General features: G+C 43.3%; 1 protein-coding gene across 1 annotated transcript in view; it reads left to right on the top strand.

Annotated features, from left to right (window-relative positions):
- The window catches only part of epor (erythropoietin receptor), a 39,958-nt gene extending 31,851 nt beyond the window's left edge, over positions 1-8,107 (top strand). Inside the window, exons 6-9 of the mRNA XM_028599954.1 lie at positions 1,495-1,651; positions 4,536-4,623; positions 5,859-5,946; positions 7,251-8,107. Coding sequence (XP_028455755.1) covers positions 1,495-1,651; positions 4,536-4,623; positions 5,859-5,946; positions 7,251-7,961 — 1,044 coding nt within the window. The 3' untranslated portion in view covers positions 7,962-8,107. The remainder of the gene's footprint in view (positions 1-1,494; positions 1,652-4,535; positions 4,624-5,858; positions 5,947-7,250) is intronic.
- Positions 8,108-18,333: the final 10,226 nt, after the last annotated feature.

The raw sequence follows: 18,333 nt of genomic DNA, 5'->3' as shown, positions 1-18,333 counted from the left end.
CGGTACTGATGAGGGTTTGGGTTAGTAGACCCGGTACTGATGAGGGTTTGGGTTAGTAGACCGGTACTGATGAGGGTCTGGGTTAGTGGACCGGTACTGATGAGGGTCTGGGTTAGTAGACCGGTACTGATGAGGGTCTGGGTTAGTGGACCGGTACTGATGAGGGTCTGGGTTAGTGGACAGGTACTGATGAGGGTCTGGTGGACCGGTACTGTTGAGGGTTTGGGTTAGTGGACCGGTACTGTTGAGGGTCTGGGTTAGTAGACCGGTACTGATGAGGGTCTGGGTTAGTGGACCGGTACTGATGAGGGTCTGGGTTAGTGGACCGGTACTGATGAGGGTCTGGTGGACCGGTACTGTTGAGGGTTTGGGTTAGTGGACCGGTACTGATGAGGGTTTGGTGGACCGGTACTGTTGAGGGTTTGGGTTAGTGGACCGGTACTGTTGAGGGTTTGGGTTAGTGGACCGGTACTGATGAGGGTTTGGGTTAGTAGACCGGTACTGATGAGGGTCTGGGTTAGTGGACCGGTACTGATGAGGGTCTGGGTTAGTAGACCGGTACTGATGAGGGTCTGGGTTAGTGGACCGGTACTGATGAGGGTCTGGGTTAGTGGACAGGTACTGATGAGGGTCTGGTGGACCGGTACTGTTGAGGGTTTGGGTTAGTGGACCGGTACTGTTGAGGGTCTGGGTTAGTAGACCGGTACTGATGAGGGTCTGGGTTAGTGGACCGGTACTGATGAGGGTCTGGGTTAGTGGACCGGTTCTGATGAGAGTCTGGGTTAGTGGACTGGTACTGATGAGGGTCTGGTGGACCGGTACTGATGAGGGTTTGGGTTAGTAGACCGGTACTGATGAGGGTCTGGGTTAGTGGACCGGTACTGATGAGGGTCTGGGTTAGTGGACCGGTACTGATGAGGGTCTGGTGGACCGGTACTGATGAGGGTTTGAGTTAGTGGACCGGTACTGATGAGGGTCTGGGTTAGTGGACCGGTACTGATGAGGGTCTGGTGGACCGGTACTGATGAGGGTTTGGGTTAGTAGACCGGTACTGATGAGGGTCTGGGTTAGTGGACCGGTACTGATGAGGGTCTGGGTTAGTGGACCGGCACTGATGAGGGTTTGGTGGACCGGTACTGTTGAGGGTTTGGGTTAGTGGACCGGTACTGATGAGGGTTTGGGTTAGTAGACCGGTACTGATGAGGGTCTGGGTTAGTGGACCGGTACTGATGAGGGTTTGGGTTAGTAGACCGGTACTGATGAGGGTTTGGGTTAGTAGACCGGTACTGATGAGGGTCTGGGTTAGTGGACCGGTACTGATGAGGGTTTGGGTTAGTAGACCGGTACTGATGAGGGTCTGGGTTAGTAGACCGGTACTGATGAGGGTCTGGGTTAGTGGACCGGTACTGATGAGGGTTTGGGTTAGTAGACCGGTACTGATGAGGGTCTGGGTTAGTGGACCGGTACTGATGAGGGGGGGGGGCTGTTCTGCAGGTGGAGGTGGTCCGAGCCAGCTCCGAGCTGATCCTGAGAGGTCTGCAGCCGGACAGGAAGTACCAGCTGCGAGTCCGAGTGAAGCTGGACGGGATCAGCTACAACGGCTACTGGAGTTCCTGGACCGACCCGGTCACCATGGAAACACTGCCTGCAGGTCAGCATCATTCACACGGATTATTCCCCAATATTTCCCTCCTATATCAATTGATTGATTGATTATTCCCCAATATCTCCCTCCTATATCAATTGATTGATTGATTATTCCCCAATATTTCCCTCCTATATCAATTCATTGATTGATTATTCCCCAATATTTCCCTCCTATATCAATTCATTGATTGATTATTCCCCAATATTTCCCTCCTATATCAATTGATTGATTGATTATTCCCCAATATTTCCCTCTTATATCAATTGATTGATTGATTATTCCCCAATATTTCCCTCCTATATCAATTGATTAATTGATTATTCCCCAATATTTCCCTCCTATATCAATTGATTGATTGATTATTCCCCAATATTTCCCTCCTATACAATATTTCCCTCCTATATCAATTGATTGATTGATTATTCCCCAATATTTCCCTCCTATATCAATTGATTGATTGATTATTCCCCAATATTTCCCTCTTATATCAATTGATTGATTGATTATTCCCCAATATTTCCCTCCTATATCAATTGATTGATTGATTATTCCCCAATATTTCCCTCTTATATCAATTGATTGATTGATTATTCCCCAATATTTCCCTCCTATACAATATTTCTCTCCTATATCAATTGATTGATTAATTATTCCCCAATATTTCCCTCCTATATCATTTGATTGATTGATTATTCCCCAATATTTCCCTCCTATATCAATTGATTGATTATTCCCCAATATTTCCCTCTTATATCAATTGATTGATTGATTATTCCCCAATATTTCCCTCCTATATCAATTGATTGATTAATTATTCCCCAATATTTCCCTCCTATATCATTTGATTGATTGATTATTCCCCAATATTTCCCTCCTATATCAATTGATTGATTATTCCCCAATATTTCCCTCCTATATCAATTGATTGATTGATTATTCCCCAATATTTCCCTCCTATATCAATTGATTGATTGATTATTCCCCAATATTTCTCTCCTATATCATTTGATTGATTGATTATTCCCCAATATTTCCCTCCTATATCATTTGATTGATTGATTATTCCCCAATATTTCCCTCCTATATCAATTGATTGATTGATTATTCCCCAATATTTCCCTCCTATATCAATTGATTGATTATTCCCCAATATTTCCCTCCTATATCAATTGATTGATTGATTATTCCCCAATATTTCCCTCCTATATCAATTGATTGATTGATTATTCCCCAATATTTCCCTCCTATATCAATTGATTGATTGATTATTCCCCAATATTTCCTCCTATATCAATTGATTGATTGATTATTCCCCAATATTTCCCTCCTATATCAATTGATTGATTGATTATTCCCCAATATTTCCCTCTTATATCAATTGATTGATTGATTATTCCCCAATATTTCCCTCCTATATCAATTGATTGATTGATTATTCCCCAATATTTCCCTCCTATATCAATTGATTGATTGATTATTCCCCAATATTTCCCTCTTATATCAATTGATTGATTGATTATTCCCCAATATTTCCCTCCTATATCAATTGATTGATTGATTATTCCCCAATATTTCCCTCTTATATCAATTGATTGATTGATTATTCCCCAATATTTCCCTCCTATACAATATTTCCCTCCTATACAATATTTCTCTCCTATATCAATTGATTGATTAATTATTCCCCAATATTTCCCTCCTATATCATTTGATTGATTGATTATTCCCCAATATTTCCCTCCTATATCAATTGATTGATTATTCCCCAATATTTCCCTCTTATATCAATTGATTGATTGATTATTCCCCAATATTTCCCTCCTATATCATTTGATTGATTAATTATTCCCCAATATTTCCCTCCTATATCATTTGATTGATTGATTATTCCCCAATATTTCCCTCCTATATCAATTGATTGATTAATTATTCCCCAATATTTCCCTCCTATATCATTTGATTGATTGATTATTCCCCAATATTTCCCTCCTATATCAATTGATTGATTATTCCCCAATATTTCCCTCCTATATCAATTGATTGATTGATTATTCCCCAATATTTCCCTCCTATATCAATTGATTGATTGATTATTCCCCAATATTTCTCTCCTATATCATTTGATTGATTATTCCCCAATATTTCCCTCCTATATCATTTGATTGATTGATTATTCCCCAATATTTCCCTCCTATATCAATTGATTGATTGATTATTCCCCAATATTTCCCTCCTATATCAATTGATTGATTATTCCCCAATATTTCCCTCCTATATCAATTGATTGATTGATTATTCCCCAATATTTCCCTCCTATATCAATTGATTGATTGATTATTCCCCAATATTTCCCTCCTATATCAATTGATTGATTGATTATTCCCCAGTATTTCCCTGCTGTATCATTTGATTGATTGATTGATTATTTCCCTGCTGTATCATTTGATTGATTGATTGATTATTATTTCCCTGCTGTATCATTTGATTGATTGATTGATTATTATTTCCCTGCTGTATCATTTGATTGATTATTATTTCCCTGCTGTATCATTTGATTGATTGATTGATTATTATTTCCCTGCTGTATCATTTGATTGATTATTATTTCCCTGCTGTATCATTTGATTGATTGATTGATTATTATTTCCCTGCTGTATCATTTGATTGATTGATTGATTATTATTTCCCTGCTGTATCATTTGATTGATTATTATTTCCCTGCTGTATCATTTGATTGATTGATTGATTATTATTTCCCTGCTGTATCATTTGATTGATTGATTGATTATTATTTCCCTGCTGTATCATTTTATTGATTGATTGATTATTATCTCCCTGCTGTATCATTTGATTGATTGATTGATTGATTATTATGTCCCTGGTGCAGAGCTGGACTCCCTCATCATGTCCCTGACTCTGATCATCTCGTTCATCCTGGTCGTGCTGTCTCTCAGCATGCTGCTGTCCCACCGCAGGTCAGCTGACCCAAACACAGCGCTTACTTATCAATGAAGGAATGAATGAATGAAGACATTTTATTTTAGACATATCAAAATAAAACCAAAACACAAAGAAATATATAAAATGAGTTCACAAATAAGCAAAAAAAGGACTAAGGAGAGATATATAGAGAGAGATAGAGAGATAGACAGATAAAGAGATAGATAGAGACAGAGAGATAGATAAAGAGAGAGAGAGAGATAGATAGATAGATAGATAGATAGATAGATAGATAGATAGATAGATAGATAGATAAAGAGACACAGATAGAGACAGAGATAGATAAAGAGAGAGATAGATAGATAGATAGATAGATAGATAGATAAAGAGAGACAGATAGACAGAGATAGATAAAGAGAGAGAGAGATAGAGACAGATAGAGACAGAGAGATAGATAAAGATATAGATAGATAGATAGATAAAGAGAGACAGAGAGATAGATGATAGATAGATAGATAGATAGATAGATAGATAGATAAAGAGATAGATAGATAGATAGATATATAAAGAGAGACATAGAGAGAGAGATAGATATATAAAGAGAGACAGATAGATAGAGAGATAGATAGATAGATAAAGAGAGATATATAAAGAGAGACAGATAGAGACAGAGAGATAGATAGATAGATAGATAGATAGATAGATAGATAGATAGATAAAGAGATAGATAGATAGATATATAAAGAGAGACAGAGACAGATAGAGAGAGAGATAGATATATAAAGAGAGACAGATAGATAGAGAGATAGATAGATAGATAAAGAGAGATATATAAAGAGAGACAGATATAGATAGATAGATAGATAGATAGATAGATAGATAGATAAAGAGATATATAAAGAGAGACAGAGACAGATAGAGAGAGAGATAGATATATAAAGAGAGACAGATATAGATAGATAGATAGATAGATAGAGAGATTGATTATTCATCCTGAGGCATCCAGCAGCCTAAACAACCATAACACAACAAACACACACATATTTCTCCCAAATTATTCAAGAAGTATAGAAGTATACAGTAGTATAACGTATACACTGATTTAATCCTTCCCCACAGCGCAGTAAATAATTATCGATCAACTTCATTTCAGTTACTAGCCACAAAAGAAGACAGATGGTTGCCTCTGTCAGAATCTTTCTGTACTGATTAATGGAAAAAAGTGAATTATTTAGTCAAATGATCTTTTAAACGTGTGTGCTCTTGACAGGTTTGTTATAAAGAAGGTCTGGCCGACTATTCCGACTCCGGACAGCAAGTTCAGAGGTCTTTTCACCGTTTACGGCGGAGACTTTCAGGTAAGAACGAGACATGTTTACCCTGAAGAAGAAGGAGGAGGGTTCTGCCCTACACATGGGTTCTTACTATACTAGAGCTTTTGAAATGAATCAAATAATTGATGCATCGAATCGTGGACATGGACGATGCTGCATCGATAATCAGCCGACTCATAATCGATTATTTCTGTTTATAATGTAATGTAGACCTAACAACATTTCTGTTTACATATTCTGGTATGTTAACACATTCAGGAGGTGCCATGTGCTCAGTGCTGTGTAGTTTTATGTATCCAGGTTATTTAGTATTAGAGCACTGCAGAATGTTTGGTTTTTGAAGCTTGAAAAGCTATGAATTAAATATCCTACATGGCTTTAATAGAAACATGGATTTGATGCATCGAGATATCGAATCGCTGACATGATAATCGTAACCGAATCAGGAGATCAGTGAAGATTCGCACCTCTAGTTCTTACTAGGGGTGCGAACAAATCAATTCACATTTGTATCGCAATTTAAGCTCTACCAATTCAAAATCTATTTTATAGAATTCCAAAAATCTATTCATATTCATATTATTATTATTATTATTCTTTTTTTTTTAACTTCACTTCTGGTCCCAGAAATAATGGAGCAACAGCTAATTTATACCTTTCGTGTTTTTTCTGGCTTTGCGTTGGTGTTTCTAATATTTTTAGAAGGTGGCGAACAATCTGAGCAGCTGACAAGACAGCGAGTGAAGGATACGAATCGGCATCTCTGTGATTTTGGGGTTGTATTGGCTGCGTTGGTAATTATAAAGGAACGTTTTGACATCATAATGTGGGTGATAATGTCTGCAAATTGGAGTAAAACACAGACTTTGCTTATCCCGTGTGAAAGCGCAGCACGTGGTAGGGTTGTAATTTCTAAATCACTTGATGTCCTAACTAGTCCTTAGGGCTGCTCCCTCTTAAGGGACTAATGGGTGGTTCTGGTCTTAGTCAACTTAGATCTCTGTAGTCCATTAGTCATGTCTGATGCTGTTTTCATGCTGAATGACTTATTTCCAAGAAAAGTACGAGCACATCTCTGGTAAACACGAGAATTAAAGTGGTGCTTTAACACGACTCTTAGTGGAGAAACTCAGATTTACAGATCTGTCGATTAAATCAACTAATCGATTAGTCGGTACGATTGAATGAGTGTTAGTCGACTAAGAAGGTCTTCAATCGAGCACAGCCCTAGTAATTTCTAAATCATATGAAGTCCTAACACTAGTCCTGTGGGATGAGACCTTTTTACAGAGAAAGCCCTCCCGATCCTTTGTTGTGTCTTTGTACAGGAGTGGTTAGGACAGACCAACGGAGGCGCGTGGTTGACTCCAGCTTTCTTCTACTCGGAGGAATGTCCTTCTCCTCTGGAAGTCCTGTCCGAGCTCAGCCCTTGCCCACCTCTGCCTCCCAAAACCTCCAGAGCTCCGACGACCGGCAGCGCCGAGCACGAGGCTATAACGCCGGTGTCGGACGACCGAGATCCGTCGGAAAGTGGCGATTCGGCTCTGGCGCAGCGATGGAGAACCTCGCCACACAACTCCTGGCTGATGGGCCGCTTACGGGCCCTCCAGCAGAACCCCGAGCTCTGCTCCCAGTCTTCTCTGCTCGAGTCTCAAGACGCCTACGTCACGCTCAACGCCAACGAGATCAACGGTGACCATCACCTGGCTGACGTTCTCGAGGAAGCCTCGCCCCTTCAGGAGCTCTTTGCCTCCAGAAAAACAGCGCTGTGTGAATCTCACTCGGACCTGGGGTCCGTGCAGCAGAGCTCAGGGTCGGGTCGCCTTTCGTCGCAGTCGAGCTTTGAGTACCCGGGCCAAGTCTGGATGCCCAAAGGCCCGGGGTACGCCTACATGGCGGTGGCAGACTCTGGAGTCTCTATGGATTACAGCCCCATGAGCAGAGCCGACGACTTTGGGAAACTGGTGATCTACGCCAACGAGATCCCCGCTCACAGAGGAGCCTTCTCTCCGAGGCAGAACCCGATCCACGACGTCTGAGACGGAGCAAAGCTGGACAGGCTCAACGCATTCTCATGAACGCGTTTGTACGATATCCAACGAAAAGTTATGCACAACAACTCGTATGATATCCTACGACATCAGGCGATCGCCGGCTACAGAGCTCCGTAACTCGTCGGTCGTATCAGCGGCAGTTAGAGTTGAGTTTAGCCGACAAAAAGTGATTATTAATAAAAAAGCAAAGGGTGTCTACTTTGAAGAATCTAAAATATAAGACATGTTTTCAGTTATTTCACACTTTTTTGTTAAGTACATAATTCCATATGTGTTCATTCATAGTTTTGATGCATTCAGGGAGAATCTACAATGTAAATAGTCATGAAAATAAAAAGGAAACACATTGAATGAGAAGGTGTGTCCAAACTTTTGGCCTGTACTGTATGTGTACCGATTCAACCGTTGTTTTCATGCTAATCTAATGAGTCTCTAGCTTTGAACTAGCTACCGCAAACCACGGATTAGCTTATAACGCTAGTAGTCGGGGCAGAGGGTAAATCTCTATTTCTACACCACTAACAAGACTCAACATATCACCACACTTCCACGGTAGCATAATGAGGGTCCCCACATGTTAACACAAGCATTGACAACATTGCAAGTGTACAGACAGTTTATTATAAAGACAGTAGCCTAGCGTTCATGTTTACATGACCAGTCAACGACGAACGCTGTGCAACCAGTAACCAATAACGTAGCTCAAACTCTGCTCCCCGGCTTGAAAGCCCTGTATTTTATGACCCAAATATCTGGAAACATGTTTGTGGATACATACGAATTACTGTGCTTTCTTTTTTGTAGCGATATGAACAAATTTATCATGAGAACAGCCTTGGACTGAGCCTCGAAGCCGACTCAGTGGAGGGTTTTTGGATTATTTACCCAAAGCTACGAAGACTTTTAACTGTTAAGAAAGGTGTACCAAGGATTTGGGAGCTAACGGACTCCTGAAGAAGAGTCCGATGGATGTACAAACATCATTCTTACTTTATTCAAACCACAGCTGTGGTCCACAACAAATACTGATATTCAGTGCTGCGTGCTGATCTGTAAGTTATCCCATCCTGTAGATCAGAGCAGAATATTACTTTTATAATTCACCAACATTCAAGTTGAGGGAGGGAACTCCCCGAGTGTTTTCATAGTAGTTCATAGGGCTTTCCTAACCTGACTCCACCAATGGATCGCTTCGCGTTAGCTCGGCATATCCATCTGGGAACTTTCCGTTGGAGAACTTTTGGGAAGGGGCGAAAGTCCTGGTTAGCTGATTGGATAAACCATCTGTCTATCACCATATAGTTGGTGATAGACGGGCCAAATCAACCAATCAGATCAACGAAGCGTATGAAGATACAACCACGAGCCAGGCTACCCCTGCTGCTGCTGCAGGCCAAGCATAGCTCGTTAGCTCAGCAAGCTGCTGGAATTCTAATTTCCTTGCTGCAGTCATCCCAAAAGGATCAATAAAGAGTCTAAAAGTCTAAGTCTAAGCAAGCATGTTGATAAAGGAGATTTGCCGTTTGTGTAACAAGAATTTAGGAATAAAAGAATAAAAGGCCCCATTTCAGGTTCCTGGTCCATATTCCAAAAGAAGGATCCAAGAGGAAAAAGCATTAGTGAGCAGCTAACAGAATTAGGGCTACCGCTGTCTGAAAATACTGGTTAGCTGAAAATATACTGAAATATCCCTGATCAAATCCATATAGAATCAAATCTTGTGAATCGGAATCAATTCAGGAAATCATTGGCGATTCGCAGCCCTATATATATATATATATAAATATAAATATAGAAAATTGTCAGCCTTATACTTTAAGTACCCTCAAATTTAAATCAAACAGCTTACACTTTAACACCGCAGCCATTATGTAAATGTCCAAATGAAACTCACTGTATTTGTAAATGTAAAATATTTGTAAAATATTTTGATGATTTTTTTGCAGAATCTTCTAACAAGTGAAGTTTAATTAGCATTACTGTAGGAGATATTCATGCTCATGTAACTGTAATAAGAAGTCGTTTTCTTGTCATGTTGAAGTTGTGTTTTTAGTCTCTGCTGCCGTCTAAAGGCCCTAACCCCCCCAACCTGACCCCCCCAACCTGACCCCACCAACCTGACCCCCCCAACCTGACCCACCAACCTGACCCCCCCAACCTGACCCCACCAACCTGACCCACCAACCTGACCCCCCCAACCTGACCCACCAACCTGACCCCCCCCAACCTGACCCACCAACCTGGCCCACCAACCTGACCCCCCCCAACCTGACCCACCAACCTGACCCCCCAACCTGACCCACCAACCTGACCCACCAACCTGACCCCACCAACCTGACCCCACCAACCTGACCCACCAACCTGACCCCCCCCAACCTGACCCCCCCCCTGACCCCCCCCAACCTGACCCACCAACCTGACCCCCCCAACCAGACGGCAGTAAAGCCAGTGTGTCTGATCAGTCTCCCCGAGTCGGTCCAGAAAGTTCCTCAGAACACCGAAGAGACGAGACCTAATACGTCTCCATAGCAACAGGCGGAGCTAATCTGTGTTGTCGCCCAAAAAATGAGAACCGGCAGCTGATTGGACGAACGCGTCACATGGGTCTGGCTGCTCCCTGACCATCATGGAGGCTCGTTCACAATCTGATCTCATATCAGACTAAAGTAGTGTTTCTGGAGACATGTGGAGAGAGACAAGGCTGTGTGTGTGTGTGTGTGTGTGTGTCTGTGTGTGTGTTTGTCTGTGTGTGTGTGTGTCTCTGTCTGTGTGTGTGTGTGTGTGTGTGTGTGTGTGTGTGTGTGTGTGTCTGTCTGTCTGTCTGTCTGTGTGTGTGTGTGTCTGTCTGTCTGTCTGTCTGTCTGTGTGTGTGTGTCTGTGTGTGTGTGTGTGTGTCTGTGTGTGTGTGTGTGTGTGTGTGTGTGTGTGTGTGTGTGTGTCTGTCTGTGTGTGTGTGTGTGTCTGTCTGTCTGTGTGTGTGTGTGTGTGTGTGTGTCTGTGTGTGTGTGTGTGTGTGTGTCTGTCTGTGTGTGTGTGTGTGTGTGTGTGTGTGTGTGTGTGTGTGTGTGTGTGTGTGTGTGTGTGTGTGTGTGTGTGTGTGTGTGTGTGTGTGTGTGTGTGTGTGTGTGTGTGTCTCTGTGTGTGTGTGTGTGTGTGTGTGTGTGTGTGTGTGTGTGTGTGTGTGTGTGTGTGTGTGTGTGTGTGTGTGTGTGTGTGTGTGTGTGTCTCTGTGTGTGTGTGTGTGTGTGTCTGTGTGTGTGTGTGTGTGTGTGTGTGTGTGTGTCTCTGTGTGTGTGTGTGTGTGTGTGTGTGTGTCTCTGTGTGTGTGTGTGTGTGTGTGTGTCTACAGTTCCTGAATCTGTCTTCATTTCAGATCAACAAAGGTCAGTTTGGAAGATCTTCGTCAGATTTTGAGAGACTCTAGTCACCTCATCCCGCTCATCATTTCCTGGTTAGCTCTCCACCAATCAGATTGCTCATTGAGTCCGACTGCCGACAGTGCCCACCAGATTATCCGATTATCGGCTCGGTGGGTCGGCGCCTTAAAAGACGGAGCATGGACAGTACTTCTTTACGTTTCCATTCAAAATACTTAAATACTTTACAGTTTCTTAAATCAAACTGAATCATGTCCATATGTGTTTAATGCTTGTTTGCTTTTGTGGCTTAGAAAAAGATATATTATATATATATAAGAAATTGCAGCTCCACTAAAAGAATATTGAAACATATCTTTACATTATTGACTTAAAGCAGAAGTTAAAGGCTAGCAAAACCAACCCACAGCCATCTGTCTGTAGCTCCCAAAGTGTTGCATGTTTTTCACAAAAGCAGTTTATAATTCATCAAATATATCAGACTGATGTCATGAGGTGGTGCGTGTATGACACGCCAATCTGTACGCCATTATTGGCGTGTTATCAAGACGCATACTCACTTTTTAGCGTGTGTATCAACGTTGTTTGGCCTCCATTGACTTCCATTACCTTGAGATTGTGGTGAATTGACACCGTAGAGAGTAGTAAGAATAAACCCAACCGTAGCCTCGCGATAACGGGCCACGTGGCTTTAGAAAGTGGGCGTGTATGTTTACGCAAAGTCGTGTTGAAATAGGTTCTTTTTTTTTTTAACACCCATTGTTTAGGCTTTTTTCCCCAACTGTGTAACATATATTTCAGGAGAAAGTTACAACATTAGTAGTTTACTTAGTAGAGTAATATTTTGTTCCATGTTTAGCTTTTTCAGAAACATTTAACACAATATTGTGTGTTGACAATATCAGTTTATTTTCTATATTTCTTCTGATTTGTAAAATACTTTAACTGTGATATCAGCCACTTCAGTCCAACACACACACACACACACACGTGTTTGTAAATCAGTGGTTCTCAACCTGAGGAACCGGACCCCTCGAAGGGTCACGAGATGATTGAGAGGATAAGAAAATGATAAAAACATTGATATGCTTTATAAAGACATGTTTATATTGATGTACAGACGGGCATTTTTCTGGCATTTTGGTCACAAAACTTTGCTTAGTTTTAAAGGGTCCGGATCCTAAAATGTTGTAAAATGTGTTCATGTGTTTTTGTTTAATTCATGTATTTGACGAAGCTTAATGTCATTTAAAATGTCAACTGATTAAAGGTTGTACATGTCCACCCAGCGTGGTCCTTTCAGTTGATCTCAGCTGGGGATTACATCATCTTTTATCAGCCATACGGTGACAAGGATGTGGTGAAAGATTGGTTTGGGACCAGAGGAGACATTAAAGGTGCCGTAGGTAATTATTGTGAAAAAGAATTTGAACATCTAAAACTTCTCAGTCCTTCCCACACCTTTCTGCTAAAGCCCAAAACGGTCTCCTAAGCCCCTCCCCCCACAAGGGAGAATGAATGCGTGTGCATGAGCAGTGATTGACACGCATTTACACACCGGCTTGGCTGAAAACATCCTTTTGCTCATGAAAGAATAAACTGAACACAAAAGATGTGATATAGTGACTATAAGGCCTATTATACTGCAGAACAATACTGCAAATACCTACAGTACCTGCTTTACTTTAAAAACCAGCATTTCCTCTGACCAAAACCAGACCTCCAATAGAGAGGCCAAGCCCCTCCCCTTCCGGTGGACCACCATGGGACCTTATTTCATATAAAATATGTACGGTAGTGACTTTGGCTGCACAATTAATGGCAATTTTATCAAAATCGCAATATGCACTTAGCCTGGTGAGCCCGTCCTGATCTGGCGAGCTCCAGTTCTCCTCTCAGATCAGTCTGGCATCTTGAGGTAGAGAACATTTGGTTCGCCAAACAACCGACCAATCAGCGTTGGTTTTGAGGCGGGTTTAGGTGTGACCCAATGAGAAGCGACTGTTCAGTCTAAACAACGTGGAGGCTTCCACGGAGGAGATGAGCGTAGCTATCGCAGCAAGTTTTATCTGAATTAGAAAGTATTCCTTCATTAAAAGAAGAGCTAAAAAAAAAAAGGCACTGGAGGCTTTTCTCGGATGAAAAGATGTTTTTGCTCTTCTCCTGACTGGTTTCGGTAAGAGATTGATCTGATTGATTTGGCCCGTCTATCACCAACTATAGGTGGTGATAGACAGATGGTTTATCCAATCAGCTAACCAGGATTTTCGCTCCCCTTCCCAAAAGTTCACCAACAGAAAGTTCCCAGATGGATATGCCGAGCTAACGGGAAGCGATCCATCTGGTGAAGTCAGCTTAGTGTGGACTGTGTCAAACTATTCTGAATGAAGTAGTAGGAGCTGAGGACTACACATCCTCTCCTACAGACTACAGAAGACATCTTTGTTTGGTACAGATCGTCACAAAAATCTCACTATAATCATTTACATTTGTTTAATTTAAAAAAATTTCAATGCAAATGAGAATAATGAGACAAAAATGATCATTTCCTCCTATATTGTGAATCGTATCGCGATCACAATATCAGTCAAAAATAATCACAATTATATATTTCCCTCATATCGTGGACAGTCCTAGTAGTAGAGACAAATACAACAAACTGAGACTTTCCTCACTTGCTAAATTATCTTTTAAACGATGATAATCGTGTGTGTAACTCGTGGCTCAATTCACACGGGGTCAAAACATTATTTCTTTGTCTCTCCCCGTTGCTTTCCGAAATAAGGTCGCGTGGTGGTCCACCAATGGCTGAATCTCACCTTCCCTTATTTGATATCGCCTCGCTCAAACGGGAAGTTGTTCTGGCCCTCCTTCGAGAAGGCAAAGCTCTGATTCATGCCCCGATGAGCTAGCATGGAGGATGGATCTCTGAGGAACTAGGATAGAGGATAGATCTCTGAGGAACTAGGATAGAGGATAGATCTCTGAGGAGCTAGGATGGAGGATAGATCTCTGAGGAGCTAGGATGGAGGATAGATCTCTGAGGAGCTAGGATAGAGGATAGATCTCTGAGGAGCTAGGATAGATCTCCGGGGAGTAGGGCTGGGCATCGAGAAGTGATTCCTTCTTGGAATCGGTTCAAAAATTATGATTCCATCTGAATCTTTTCTTTATTGGAATCGTTTGGAGGATTTGGTTTCAAATCTGATCACGGGTTCCAAATTTAACATGCGCAAGTTTGGGTTTTGTGACATCACAAGGGGACGTGTGGTAGAGGGACGCTAGTTTCCTCTACAGGAGTGGCTACCCAGTGGCAAAATGGCCGCCACCTACACTACAAGTCCCAGAATTCACTGCACAGGGAGGTGCAAATGCCTCAGCCTGTTGATTACCGCAGGTGCTCATGCACTGGAAAAAGACAAAGAGAGCAGAGGCAGAGAGAAGAAAAGCAGAGTTCATGGGGAAAGAACCTCAGCTACCAGGACCTCGCTAACCCTAGTCGTTTTACTCCCAGTACGTTTTTTGAGTTCGAGTTAGTTTTTCGTTGGACTATTTTTTGAAAAGACTTAAAATAAAATAAAACCTCTGTTTGCCTGCAACCACTTTTTGGCTTGTCTCTGCCCTACACCCCACCTGCTACTAGGACAAACCTCTCATGACGTCACAGTTTCCGTAGTGACCAGGAGCTCGTTGTGTTGCAGCCGTGGAGCTCAGTAAGCGGAGCTCTAGTGGGGCTTTATTTTACGTTGAAAAAGCCCCGTCACACTGCAACCCACCTTTTGAATCAAAATAAAACATTCCTCTTATTTGTGAAATAAGCACGTGACCCGTTTCAACTCCACCCTCAAAGAATCAGAATCGAGAATCGATGAGAATCGGAATCAGAAGGAAGAATCGGGATTGCAATCAGAATCGTTAAAAAATAAACGATGCCCAACCCTAGTGTCGAGCTAGGATAGAGGATGGATCTCTGAGGAGCTAGGATAGAGGATGGATCTCTGAGGAGCTAGGATAGAGGATGGATCTCTGAGGAGCTAGGATAGAGGATGGATCTCTGAGGAGCTAGCTCTCCTCTCTCTCCCCTCTCTCTCTCCTCTCCTCTCTCCCTCCTCTCTCTCCTCTCTTCTCCTCTCTCCCTCCTCTCTCTCCTCTCCTCTCTCTCCTCTCTCTCTCCCCTCTCTCTCCTGTCTCCTCTCTCTCTCTCCATTCCCTCCTCTCTCTCTCTCCTCTCCCTCCTCTCTCTCCTCTCTCTCCATTCCCTCTTCTCTCTCTCCTCTCTCTCCTCTCTCTCTCCCTCTCTCTCTCTCTCCTCTCTCTCTCTCCCTCTCTCTCTCTCTCCTCCTCTCTCCTCTCTCTCTCCATTCCCTCCTCTCTCTCTCTCCTCTCCCTCCTCTCTCTCTCTCCCCTCTCTCTCCTCTCCCTCCTCTCTCTCCTCTCTCTCTCCCCTCTCTCTCTCTCTCTCTCTCTCTCTCTCTCTCTCTCCCCCTCTCTCTCTCTCTCTCCTCTCTCTCTCTCTCTCCTCTCTCTCCATTCCCTCCTCTCTCTCTCTCCTCTCTCCCCTCTCCCTCCTCTCTCTCTCTCCCCTCTCTCTCCTCTCTCTCCATTCCCTCCTCTCTCTCTCTCCTCCTCTCTCTCTCTCCTCTCTCCTCTCTCTCCTCTCTCTCCATTCCCTCCTCTCTCTCTCTCTCCTCCTCCTCTCTCTCTCTCTCCTCCTCTCTCTCTCTCCTCCATCTCTCTCCTCTCCTCTCTCTCTCTCTCTCTCTCTCCTCTCCTCCCTCTCTCTCTTCCCCTCTCTCTCTCTCTCCTCTCCCTCCTCTCTCTCTCTCCCTCTCCCTCCTCTCCCTCCTCCCTCCTCTCTCCCCTCTCTCTCTCTCTCTCTCTCTCTCCTCTCTCTCCATTCCCTCCTCTCTCTCTCTCTCTCCTCTCCCTCCTCTCTCTCTCCCCTCTCTCTCTCTCTCTCTCCATTCCCTCCTCTCTCTCTCCTCTCCCTCCTCTCTCTCTCTCTCTCTCTCCTCTCTCTCCCCTCTCCCTCCTCTCTCTCTCTCTCCCCTCTCTCTCTCCTCTCTCTCCTCTCCCTCCTCTCTCCCTCCTCTCTCTCTCTCTCTCTCTCTCTCTCTCTCTCTCCCTCTCCCTCCTCTCTCTCCCTCCTCTCTCTCTCTCCTCTCTCTCTCTCTCTCTCTCCTCTCCCTCCTCTCTCTCCTCTCCCTCTCCCTCTCTCTCCCCTCTCTCCCCTCTCTCTCCTGTCTCCTCTCTCTCTCCTCTGCTCTCTCTCTCTCCTCTCCCTCTCTCTCCTCTCTCTCCTCTCCTCTCTCTCTCTCTCTCTCTCTCTCTCTCTCCTCTCCCTCCTCTCTCTCCCTCCTCTCTCTCTCTCTCCCTCCTCTCTCTCCTCTCCCTCCTCTCTCTCTCCCCTCTCTCTCCCGTCTCCTCTCTCTCTCCTCTCCTCTCTCTCCCCTCTCTCTCCTCTCTCTCTCCTCTCCCTCCTCTCTCTGCGTGGCAGGTACTCCAACATTCTCGGGATGTAAAAGAAACTCCAGGAATGTGGCTTTTTGAACAACCCTTGTTTTCCAACAACTTCCTGAGGACTCGAACACTGCAGTCAGCCAGCCTGAGGGCCAGTCTCAGAGAGGCTGGGTGTACTAAATTGGGTCACCTGATGAAGATGACGGCGATCTCTGTTGATGTGCTGAGAGTGAGGAGCAACATCACCTCCAGTAGGTTGATCGACAGGGTGGTGAAAGAAGTTTGTGCTGCCCTGGGATCACCTCAGCGAACTCTGGTAGAGAATCGGTCCCTGTGTGAGCAGTGGAGTGAGGGATGGGAGTACAGTTTCCCCTCTCTGACCATTACCCCATCTGTGGGGGGATGGCAGGAGGAGGCGGGTCAGCTACTGTCTTTCTCAACCCCTCAATTGGGCAAGTTTCAAGATGCGGGGAAGAAAGAGTTATATTATACCTGCATAAAGGTCCTGAACATACGGTTTTTGGCTGAGCTGAAGGAGTCGAGGTGGACTGAGTTCTTTGGTCCGGAGGTTTCCCCGAAAGGCAGTTGGCGTTCCCTGAACAAGCCGACCTCCAATGGAGGATTGTGCGTGGGGCTATAGCTACGAACAGATACAGAGCACACATCCATCCCGAGCTGGGGGAGGGATGTATGTTTTGTCACGAGGTGGAAACTTTAGCACATTTGTTTGTCCAATGTCCTCGGTTGGCAGATCTGTTGGGTGTTCTTAAAAGGTGGGTGCAGGGTTTTGGAGAGGTTTTTTCTTTGGACTTGTTCATTTTTGGTCCAAAATACACAAAGCACAAAAGGACAGTTCACATTTTACTGAATTTTTTGTTTGCAACGGCAAAACTGGCCATCTGGCTTCTGGCGCAGAAACCGGACTCAGGGGCTGGAAGTGTGGAGCCAGTACCAGTGCTGGAAGGTCTGGTCCAGGCCGGTTGAGGGTGGAACATGCTTACTACAAGATGATGGACAATTTGCTGGTTTTTAGTGGTTTGTGGGCTGTGAGGGGGGTGTTATGCTATGTGGGGGAGGAGGGAGAGTTGGTGGTTAGGTTTTGATTGGAAAAAAAGCACAAAGTTTGTATTGATAGTATTTGGTTTTTAATGTTTTTTTTTTTTTCTTTTTTTTTTGTTTGTGTCTGTTGATTTTCTGTGACTGTGAATCTTATCTGAAAATGGTCCAATAAAGGGACTTTAAAAACCAAAAAACCAAAACCTCTCCTCTCTCTCTCTCTCCTCTCACTTTTTTTTTATGATAATCAAATGAACTATTTTCCAAAATGCATTTTTTTTTTTTTACTTTATTTATTTTCCAAAATGATATTAGGCACCTTTACCTGTGTGCAAAATATGACTCATCAGATTTTCAGAAGAAAAAATTAAATATTTATACAATTATATATAATTTGACATCGAACCGACACCGATGTGTTAAAAAAATATCACCATATCGGCCGATATTATATCGGCGGCCGA

This window comes from Perca flavescens, chromosome 15, assembly GCF_004354835.1.
Source record: "Perca flavescens isolate YP-PL-M2 chromosome 15, PFLA_1.0, whole genome shotgun sequence".
Lineage (NCBI taxonomy): Eukaryota > Metazoa > Chordata > Actinopteri > Perciformes > Percidae > Perca > Perca flavescens.
This window is presented reverse-complemented; position numbering and strand designations above follow the sequence as displayed.